Consider the following 11,195-nt stretch of genomic DNA (forward strand, 5'->3'; position numbering starts at 1 on the left):
ATGACTGACTCGTAAAATCCTCTCTAAACAATATTTTGACTTTTTTTAAACAATTGAATGGTTCTAGACTGTGCAAAACACTTAAAACAACCATAACTTATATTCAAAATTACATTTCCACACATAAATACCAACTTTTTGTGTAAAAATTTGTTTCTTTATGTGTGTGCGTGCAACGTCGAATGAGCGTTGGTCGACTACTGCCTCGCATTGCAGTTGCTCAGTGAGCTAGGGCACTCACGACTGAGTCGGGTTTGTTTATGTCACGGTTTTGCGGTTCAGTGAATGGATCTGAAAGAATCGTGTATGCGTCGCCGATTTTCGCGTCAGGACCCCTGACATTTTCAGCTCTGGTCATAACTTTCAATTTCATGAAGTTTGATACGTCGGATGATAGGGTTTATGCATATTCCGATAGTGTCCCCCAGTGGCCACCGGTAACCGGTTCTGGAGTGACCAGGATGGGTCAGAGGACATCGGCATGACCTCAGATGGTCATAACTTTCAATTTCATGAAGTTTGATATGTCGGATGATAGGGTTCATTGCATATTCCGATAGTGTCCTCCAGTGGCCACCGGTAACTGGTTCCGGAGTGACCAGGTTGGGTCAGAGGACATCGGCATGACCTCAGATGGTCATAACTTTCAATTTCATGAAGTTTGATACGTCGGATGATAGGTTTCATTGCATATTCCGATAGTGTCCTCCAGTGGCCACCGGTAACTGGTTCCGGAGTGACCAGGATGGTTCAGAGGACATCGACATGATCTCAGATGGTCATAACATTCAATTTCATGAAGTTTGATACGTCGGATGATAGGGTTCATTGCATATTCCGATAGTGTCCCCCAGTGGCCACCGGTAACCGGTTCCGGAGTGACCAGGATGGGTCAGAGGACATCGACATGATCTCAGATGGTCATAACTTTCAATTTCATGAAGTTTGATACGTCGGATGATAGGGTTCATTGCATATTCCGATAGTGTCCCCCAGTGGCCACCGGTAACCGGTTCCGGAGTGACCAGGATGGGTCAGAGGACATCGGCGTGACCTCAGATGGTCATAACTTTCAATTTCATGAAGTTTGATACGTCGGATGATAGGGTTCATTGCATATTCCGATAGTGTCCCCCGGTGGCCACCGGTAACCGGTTCCGGAGTGACCAGGATGGGTCAAAGGTCATCGGCATGACCTCAGATGGTCATAACATGCAAATTCATGAAGTTTGATATGCAACATGACGGGTTTCTAGCGTGACAATTATTGGAACCGTTTTAGTGGTACCCTGGAACCGGTTCCGGATTGGCCAGAGTTGGCCAGAACCGATACCAAATAGTCAGGAGTAGTATGTAGTATCATTCTGCAATGATTTGCAAAATAATCCGTTTCAAAATACTGGTCTGTGTGACGGTTTTATGTCAAAAACTGCAAAAATCAAGTTTTCCGGAAGTTCCGGGTTACCGGAACCGGTGGCCACTATGGACCAATTATTTTTTCTGGGGCTTAAAATTCAGGTTATTATCTGTCGAATGCAACCGGAAGCAACCTGCTATGTGCAATCGTTTCGGAGATACAGGTCCCCAAAGTAGGGGCCTCAAAAAGGACTTTTTTCGGTTATAGCAGGTTCCCGGTGGCCACGGTGTCCAAAACCGGTTCTGCCAGTCGGATTCAGAAAGTAGACATCCTAGCCTTTCATTTGCGGTCAAGACATCCAAAATCGGTTACAATCTCGAATTTTGGCAGCTGAAATCATTTCTGGGTCCTATAGACCCGGAATACCATTCGTGTATGTAGAAAACGAAGACCATGGCCAGGTTAACATTCCATACTCGGTCCCCTACCCAAGATTCGTTAATGCAACATTAAAACGGTGAAAATACAATAGACAATATGTTAATGTAAATGCAATAGACAATTAGGTTTTACAGCGTGACGTCACGAGCGCACACGCACACACATTTTTACTGAGACACACGTGCAAAAAATGTAAACAGTGCAGCCAAGCTGTCAAATTTCTAACCTAAAAACCGAGTCGGCATAAAACCTAATAGGGGAAATTCTCGTATGTTTGGCAGGTTAAGCAATCGCTCCTAACTCCATCCAATTTGCTGATTTTCACTATTTAAACAACTAATTTTGCAAAACTTTTGATAGAAACTTGCTTGCTCACTTCTTATTGAGCTATTTATCACTCGATTTCAGTTGAAAACGCTTTTAATTAGCTTTAATTGAACGTTAAAGTTCTGACCTGCCAACATTAGAGGCACGCTGGAATTAGATGCTGTTCCCCTATGTAAAATACATACCCACCAAAAATGTTGGCTCGAGCCTCGACTCGATTCAGGCCCGATCTCGAACCAGCTCGACTCGAATCTCGAGCCAAAATTCTTAGTGGGTACCGACAGACCAAAACTCAACAACGTGGTTTCAAAATCCGTACCGTCTCGATAAAACCAGTACAGATCCAGTGTGCTTTACTCTTGGCTTTACTTGATGATCATTCAAACGCCATAGAAGTTAACTGCCACCATAACAGCAAACGCATAACCTAAGCTTTGAACGAAAAGCTGTATCATTGCGTGTGCTTTATCCACATGACTTTATCCCAAACGCAAAAAGGGCGAGCACGGTTCTAGCAGTATAATGTAGCGGAAACCATGGCAACGGACCAACAACGACCAAACTGCTCGATATCAACAACTCAGAGTTAGTTTGATTTAGTAATTCACAAGTTTTCTATTTGACTAAAACAATGACTAAACTGACTACAAATGAAATTGATTTTGTATCCGATATCAATGACCGATATGCCATGATGGAGTACGAATTGGAGGAAAAGTTAAAATTACTGTACGTTTAGCTTAAGTCAGTTACCCCATTTAATCCCATAAAGTGTCATTTCCAGCAATCAAAACGAGAAAAAGCTCACGGCAGAGGATTCGAAAGCTAGCAAATCCACCAACAAAGTCCCCGCCAACTTGGACCTGGAGGCGGCGCGTCAGCGCAACTTTGAACTGCTCAAATCGCTGGAAGTGTCAAAGGCGCGACTTCGATCACGTGCCACCTTCAGCCCGCTGGAGACGATCCTGCAGAAGGCGATCGGGAACTATCTGAAGGAAAGTTCGCTTGTTCCGTGCACCACCAAGAAGGCGTACGGACCGACTTATGTTTGACGAGGGATGTTTCGGATTAAAATTAAAGGCATTTTGCGTTTAACCTTTTCTCTCATTCGCTTTTAATTCCCGTTTTGGCTTATCACCTTCGTTAATTTTGGTTACAAACTATCCTAAAACATAAATAGTTTCGTTTTGTTGTCTATTTTTTTCTAAAGATTATATCTTGTGTGTGTGTGCTTGAACTATCACGTGCCTTTTAGCGCCTTTTTGTAAACTGTTCTATAGTATAACGTGGAGTGCATTGTTTGGAACCGGCGTAAAGCAAGGTGCAACAAATTCGATTACAATTTAAGGTACACTTTCAACTCTCAGATTACTTCCGGTCCGCAAGCAGGAAGTCCGTGATGGGCTGCGATATTCGTTCCGGATTGACCAGCTGAATGTGATGCGTGCCTTCAATCTCTAGATATACCAGTTCGCTGGCCGACTTTCGCATCGCCTCCACCACGCTCGGGTAGTACTCCAGGTTGTCAAAGTGCATCCCTGGAACGGCCCGAATGTTCAGCACCCGGCACTTGATTCGCTCGGCGTGGGCCACGACCTGCTCCAACGAAAGCATTCCCATCAGGGACACCTTTAGCCGGAGGTCCCGCGAAAAATGGAATCCTTCCCGCCCCAAGTGGGCCGGCGCTGGGGCCATTCCTCGTCGCATCAGCACCTCCACCGACTGCAGATCAACCGATCCGTCGTACGCGGCCAGCACCACATCGATCGCGTCGTCATAGCTGTAGCAAGGTGTCTTCGACTCGGGCAACGTTTCGTACCGCAAAAATCGATCGATGCTGTCGCCCAGATTCGCCGCCTGCTTCCGGTGATCCCGCGCCGGTGGCCCCGCGATGTCAATACTGATGAACGCCTCGACCTCGTCCGGGAATGCCGCCGCGTACATGAAACTCAACGCACCACCCAGCGAGTGCCCCAGCAGCGTAACCTTCTCCCAGGCGTAATATTTGACGATCCGCCGGATCAACGCAATTCCGTCCCAGAAGATGTAGTAGTGCATGCCCTTCGGGTAGTGGGAAGACTTTCCGTGGCCAGGCAGGTCGATCGAAAGAATTGGAATGTCCGCCGGAAGCAGCGGGCACAGGCGGTCGAACGTGCCGGCGTTGTCCTGCCAGCCGTGCAGGGCCAGAATCGGCTGCTTGAGACGCGAGCCCCACCATTTGCCTAGAAGAATGGAAAGAAAAGCGAACAGGTTTATTTGAATAATTCACACGCATTTCAAATTGCAAGTAATTGCACATTTCTACATGCGCAGCAATTATCGGCTATCAACTAATACGATAAGTGAAATAGATTAGCATCAATCATTTCGTTGGGGCGTGAGAAGATGATTATGTTAACAACACTTAGTATAAATCAAACGTAGAATACGCTTAGCCTTTGCGCTTCTAATGCGCTTTATTTCGGAAGAGCGTTTTTGAGAGATTTTAGCGCAAATCCGAAGTCCTTCTGGTAAAAAAAAAACAATTTAGACGAATGCAAAAAAGGGGTCAAAATTTCAAAGTGTCCAATAGGTGTCAGCTTTCTCATGCGCAATTGAGAAAAAAAAATCTTTCCAGCTGGTACCGAGATAAACACCAACTTCGCCGAATTGTTGTTCTGGTTTGGTTGGCGTGCTTCCGGCCAATCCGGCATTCTTGCGACGTATCCGGCCCACTGGATCCGGCCAGCCTTGATGACTTGTTCCAGGTGGTGCGCTAAGTACTCGCAATATTTTCTGTGTGTATGTGTGTTACCAAAATTGTCACTCAGTTTTCTCAGCACTGCTGTACCGAATTAGGCCAAACCGGTCGAATTTGACTCGGAGTTCCAAAAAAAAAAACAAGTTTCGATAAGAAGTTTAAAAATTATGTATAAAAATGTGTTTTTGCATAAATCAGGAACGCAATGCTCGGTAAAAAAAATACCAAAATTGCTTTGTGAAAATCGAATTTTACTGAGCTGTCGATAGGGGAAAGTGGGGCAGGTGTAACAAGCTAAGGAAATGCTCGTAAAGTATGGTAAAGTTTGGTAAAGTTATGGGTTTTAACTCATTAAGGCCGTTGCAAATATTTTTTGAAGTTTATGTCCCTCGACTCTGAGTAAAGTCTAGGGGAGAGAGTGGGGCAAAAAAAAAAAGTATAAAAATTGAAATAAGAAGCCATGGTTTTTACATTTTAATAAAAAAAAAAGTGTTTTAAAACGCATTATACTGTCCGGTATATTTGCAATCATTAGTTTCCAAAAATCTAAGTATTGTAGAAAATTTGTTTTTTTTTTTCAAAAAAAAAGTTTTTGCTGTGCTGTACAATTTAAAACATTATAAAACGAGCCCAAGCATCCTAAATATGATTATCAATGCAGAAAAATGCATTTTAGATTGTTTTCAGTTGATTAGACTTCTGTTTTCATGGAAATTCTGAAGTTTTTTGAAAAAAAAAAAAAATTTGCCCCCTGATTTTTCGAACAAATTTGGAGCGACATAAATTTCGAAAAATATTTGCAACGGCCTTTAAAACGTAAAAAAAATCTGTTGGCTTTTTTGATAACTATCTTATTCCAGACTTGGGACCATCCATAAACCACGTGGACACTTTTAGAGGTTGAGATTTCCAAAAAAAGTGTCCACGTGGTTTGTGGATATCCCCTTTGATAGAACAAGATTCTAAAAAAATCTTGTTTTTACTGTAAAAAAAAAAGATTTTTAAATTATTGATTTTTCGTACGATCTACTCAACTAGTGGGGCAAGACGAACGGGCTGGAACAATGCATGAAACAACGTGTTAATATGCTAAAAAATAAAATTTAAAAATCGAGGGGCAACAACATATTTTTTTGCAATTCCGTCGTGAAACTACTTACTTTTCCTGTCATTCATGAACGACGAAATAGCCTACTTTTCTGTACCACAAATAACAGAATCGAATAGCAACACTTTTCAAAATAAATGCTGAAAAGTTCTACTTTTCAGCACTAAAATGGGTGCTGAAAAGTTGAACATTTCAGCACTTGTTTCGAAAAGTAACACTTTTCAACATTTTTTTGATTTAAACGATTTATTGACAAAATACATGGAAATTTGACATAAAATTTCACTCAGTGTGTGTTTTTTGGAATTGCAAAAAATGTTGTATGGAACTCGTTGCAAAACTTTATTTTTTCAGCACTCTTCGTATTTATCCAACTCGGTGAACCTCGTTGGATAAATGTACGACTCGTACTGAAAAATCCTCTTTTTGCAACTTGTTGCATAAACTACTATTTCAAAATTTCAATGGAAATTTAGCTGCAATCAGCTGAAATTGATTTAAAATGAATTCCCCTGCGTTTAAAATCATTTTTAGCATGTTTGGTTTGATTTAAACATCTTTTGATTTTTTGAAAATTTTCGATGTTTAGTATCGCAATAAGTTTTTTTTCGCTAAATGTTTTGTGTTCGTCAAATCATACTTTTTTTGAAAACTAATGATTGCGAAACAACTGAACTAGTGTCAAATGCATTTGAAAACACTTTTTGCATTCAAATGTTGGAACTATGGCATGTTATTTCAGTATTTATTTATTTTTTTTCAAGGCATTATTCAGAAGTGTACAACCGGGCATCGATGATTTTGGATCAGCTTCTCGCGAAGTTTTTGCTAATTTTTCTCAAAACAACTTACAGTTTTTTCAACTCATTCAAACCAGTTTGGAAAAGTTTTGTTAAAATATAACCGTAAAGATTATACAGAACTGGATGAGCTCGGTCTCGTGTTTTTGAGCCCACAAAAAACGTATCATTTTAATCAAGAAGTACAACAATAAATTCAATAAAAATGTTGCGAAAAGCCTATCACCTTTGTTCGTTAACAACACACTCACTAAACTTTCGTTAGTACAAAGTCCACACGAAAATCAGCCGATATCGTCATCTTTACTACATCACCTTACGTCACACGCTCTGCCAGCGCGAGTCATAAACTTCTTACGCACTCTCGCGGCGGACGGCTTCATAACATTACACATGAATGAATTCGCACATACGTAGCGGCAGCAGCAGCATGACTAAACAAAAAAGCAGCGTTTACGCGGCTTTCCGTGGAAGAAAGCAAAAAATAACTCTACGACTAACGTATCTATCACGCTCTAATTGCAACACCTCGTCCCTTTCTACCCACTTCCCACTGCACTGCATGCAAATTGCAATGCGCTGATTGTTTATACGGGAAGCAACGCCACACATGCTAGCACGTGCCATCGTACGGCACAGGTCCGCTTATCAGCGAGGGGATTCGATCGATTCTCGTACAAGCCACAATGTGACTTTGTGCAACATCATTCTGTGCAATAATGCTCGTCGAACATTGATAAGACAAGTGATCCGATAAGTGGGATACATTTTATCAAAGTGGTTGTTCCCAAGAAAGATTTTTGATGAATGAACTTCCTGACTCACCGGCCACGATGCCCCACGGCACAGGAATTTCAACCTCCTCTGCTGACGGCCTTCCAGTTCCGTTGGCAGCAGCTGAAAGCGTAACAAAAAAATAGTTCAGGATTAGTCATTCAATTCCAAATTTGGCAATGAAACAAAGCAACGAACCTTCCAAGCTGGAACTGGCCGAATCCACCTCGGGTTCCATTTCGGAACGAATCGATACGATTGCTGCTCAAATTACGCAATTCCCGTACCAATTTCACCCAATCCAAAAACACCAGCAAAAACCCCGACCACCACCCTTGCAGCAGGAGCCGGAGAGAAAAGGTTAATCTAATCCGGCAACCTTCCGCGTCGACGTTGTCGCGACGGCCGCACACACGCACGCACGCACCACCTGAATTAATTTGGGCAACAAATTACCCCGCCCGTACGACGGAATCCGACCAGCGGAACTCGACGGAATTCTTTTGGCGGCGAGCGAACGAAATGAAACCAAGCGGATGGCCCTGCTGCGGGGAACTGATTTGAGTGTTGTTGAGTTTGGCTTGTTTGTTTCCTTCACCCAGCTGACGACACACCAACACCATCAGCTGACGCGGATAAAAGTGACAGTGGAATGGGGTTGTGTTGGTGAGATAATGAGGTCGAAAAGAGAAAAGACACTGGAAGAAATCTACGCCGCAAAATATGGAATTAATTCCGACCGAAATTCCGATCGAGCGAAACCAAAATAAACAAGAAAATTTATGATAATCGAAACTTCGGGTAACCGAGGCTTCAGATTATCGAGTCGGAACTGTATTCTAAAATTTTAAAATGCCACTTTTTTTGCTATCATTTAAAATACTAAAATAACATAAACTGTGAAAAAATAATTCCGACGACAATGCATTAATTAAATCAAGAGTTTTTTTTGAAAAGGTCCTATAAACAAAATTTTAAATTTTTGCTTTTTGGGTGTTTTTAGAACCGCCTTGAGTCAGGGGTATTCAAAAACACCCAAAAAGCAAAAAGTGAAAATTTTGTTTATAGGACCTTTTCAAAAAAAAAACTCGAGAAATATTTGATGTTCTGAAAATTTGAATTATTGAACTCTTGAAATTTTTTAATTGTTTTTTTTTATTTGGATCTTTTAAACTTTTAAATCGAGGGGCAGGACACATCTAATCGATTATCTTTACGCTAATCAATTAGCGCTGATTTTGGTTGATTAGCTAATAAATTAGTGCCTATTTGACAGCGCATTCACACCTCCTATCAAATGATCTTGACGTGTGCAGAAATGAAGTTCTGTCAGTTCAATGTTCTGATTTTTTCTCGCTGATCACAGACGGAATTGTTGAGAATAATCTGTTCAATTGGGCCAGGAATTCGTGTCTGGTCTAACATCAGCGTTTTAAATGCTTTGAATTTTAATGATTTTTAATATCAATTTTTTTTATTAGTTTCTCATTTTGTTAGATGCTTAGAATATATACAATTTTGAATTTAAAAATTGTATAATTAAAATAAATCAAAACCGAAGAATAATGGTATTTTGGAACTGTATTTTTTTAATTTTTTTTTAATTTTGAATAACTTTTTTGCATTTTTTATTTGAAATTAATTATTTTTTATTCTAGATGTTTTGAAATTTAAGTCAATGTATATAAAAAAGGTTGTACCTTCGGTATATTTTTGGTTTAATAAAATACAAAATGCAAAATACAAATGAGTCATTACGCGCCTACCCAGTCAACTCAATCGGAATTCTGAAACGGAATCCAATTCGAATCGTTTACGTATTCCGTTTCAAACGCAACAACCGGTACGTACACGGAATCGATTGTTGCGTTTGAAACGGAATCCAGCTTTTTAAGCGAAAATTGCGTTCGAATGGTGAACGCCGAAATGTCAAAATCACGCAGTGGTACCAACATTACGAAAAAAGTGTGCCTAGGCATGACAGAGCTTTTTTTTTCTAATGTTGGTGCTACTGCGCGATTTTGACATTTCGGACGTTCAACATTCGAACGCCATCTTCGCTTAAAAACCTGGATACGTAAACGATTCGAATTGCATTCCGTTCCAAAATTCCGATTGAGTTAACAGGGTACTGGCACACCGTTCTGATGACACCATTCAATTCAGCGTCCAATTTCCTTTAAAAATAGCTGTCGAGTTTTGCTCTATTGTTTTTTGTTTCCAAGATATGGCCATTTGGAAGAGAGGTTTTTTGCAAAAATGACGAAAATCGTAAAACTTTGGAGCGGTGCCATAAAAGAAGAGGTTCTCCAATTGGGTACTACTACTTTTTTTTTTTTTTTTTTTTTTTTTTTTTTTTGACAAGACAACATTTTTTCGATAGATCAACTATGGTCCCCTTGGAACGAGCTGTCAAGTAGGAGCTTTTCTGTCAAGAAGGACCGCGAGGTTAATTTTTCAAAATTGATTTAAAAATCCATTTTAAACTCTATGTAGTCGTACAAAGGGTCATTGTACTCAGAAAAATATGCTTTATCGCTGTAAACAATAATATCAGCAATCTAAGCTTCATTTTAGGACCCAATTTGGCTCAAAATCGGGATTCTTACATGTTTTAATAGTATCAATAGCTCCACCAAATCTGAGTCTGATCAGAAAAAGTAGATTTCGAATTTGTACTATTTTGTGCGTGGGTCTCGTGGCGCAGGGGTAGCGGCTTCGGCTGCCGATCCCGATGATGCTATGAGACGCGGGTTCGATTCCCGCCTTATCCACTGAGCTTCTATCGGATGGTGAAGTAAAACGTCGGTCCCGGTTTCTCCTGTCTCGTCAGAGGCGCTGGAGCAGAAATCCCACGTTAGAGGAAGGCCATGCCCCGGGGCGTAGTGCCAATAGTTTCGTTTTTACTATTTTGTGTACAGTTGAGGCGAAATGACCCAAATACAAAAAACCAAATCCATCCTTTTAATTTTAAGATTTGGCATTTTGAGATTTGGTTTAATGTATGAGGCCATTCAAAGTTTTGAATATTTCTATGGCAGTTCCTATAATAAATACAAAGTTGTTGATACTACAAACAGTTTTCAGTGAATTAAAATAAGCAAATCCTAATTATTTGATTTTTTCATCAAAACATAATGTTAAATATACACTCAACCCCCGGTGGTTGGTCACTTTTTCGTTTGACACTTTTTTAGTTTGTACCCCGTTGGTTGGTCAAAGTCAAACTAAAAAGTGACGAACTGTCACTTTTTACACGGCGCTCACGCACACTATCAAAACAAACGTTTGGTAGTGTGTGTGTGAACCAGCCATGCCAGATATACAGATAAATCTGTATTTTACAGATTTTTCGATCCCAAAAATCCCAAAAATCTGTATATACAGATTTTTTAAAAACGGTTATATTTCAAAGTTTCAACAATTTAGTTATTAATTTATGCTTTATTATGATCAAAAAGCTTACATCTGTTGTCAAAAGTTTCAAAATGTTTTCTATGGCTTCGAATTCGACAAGATACAGATAAAATACAGATTTATTTTTAAGAAAATACAGATCTCCCTCAAAATAATCTGGCAACGTTGGTGTGAACTCCGTGTAAAAGGGGTGTCAAACTAAAACGTGACCCCGTTCGTTTGACAACAGTT

The 11,195-nt window shown here is 40.4% G+C and overlaps 2 protein-coding genes across 2 annotated transcripts; one reads left to right on the top strand and one right to left on the bottom strand.

Moving 5' to 3' along the window:
- The first annotated feature begins 2,710 nt into the window (after positions 1 to 2,710).
- Positions 2,711 to 3,189, top strand: LOC120420216 (uncharacterized). Its single transcript, XM_039583207.2, has 2 exons — positions 2,711 to 2,854; positions 2,910 to 3,189. The coding sequence occupies exons 1-2, from the start codon at positions 2,757 to 2,759 to the stop codon at positions 3,175 to 3,177; spliced, it is 366 nt and encodes a 121-aa protein (XP_039439141.1). The 5' UTR covers positions 2,711 to 2,756; the 3' UTR covers positions 3,178 to 3,189.
- A 19-nt stretch (positions 3,190 to 3,208) lies between these two features.
- Positions 3,209 to 8,232, bottom strand: LOC120420207 (probable serine hydrolase). Its single transcript, XM_039583196.2, has 3 exons — positions 7,746 to 8,232; positions 7,599 to 7,670; positions 3,209 to 4,347 (listed from the first exon to the last, which is right to left on the bottom strand). Exons 1-3 carry the CDS (start codon positions 7,783 to 7,785, stop codon positions 3,494 to 3,496), a joined length of 966 nt encoding a protein of 321 aa, XP_039439130.1. The 5' UTR covers positions 7,786 to 8,232; the 3' UTR covers positions 3,209 to 3,493.
- Positions 8,233 to 11,195: the final 2,963 nt, after the last annotated feature.

The sequence above is a fragment of the Culex pipiens genome, chromosome 2 (assembly GCF_016801865.2).
Source record: "Culex pipiens pallens isolate TS chromosome 2, TS_CPP_V2, whole genome shotgun sequence".
NCBI lineage: Eukaryota > Metazoa > Arthropoda > Insecta > Diptera > Culicidae > Culex > Culex pipiens.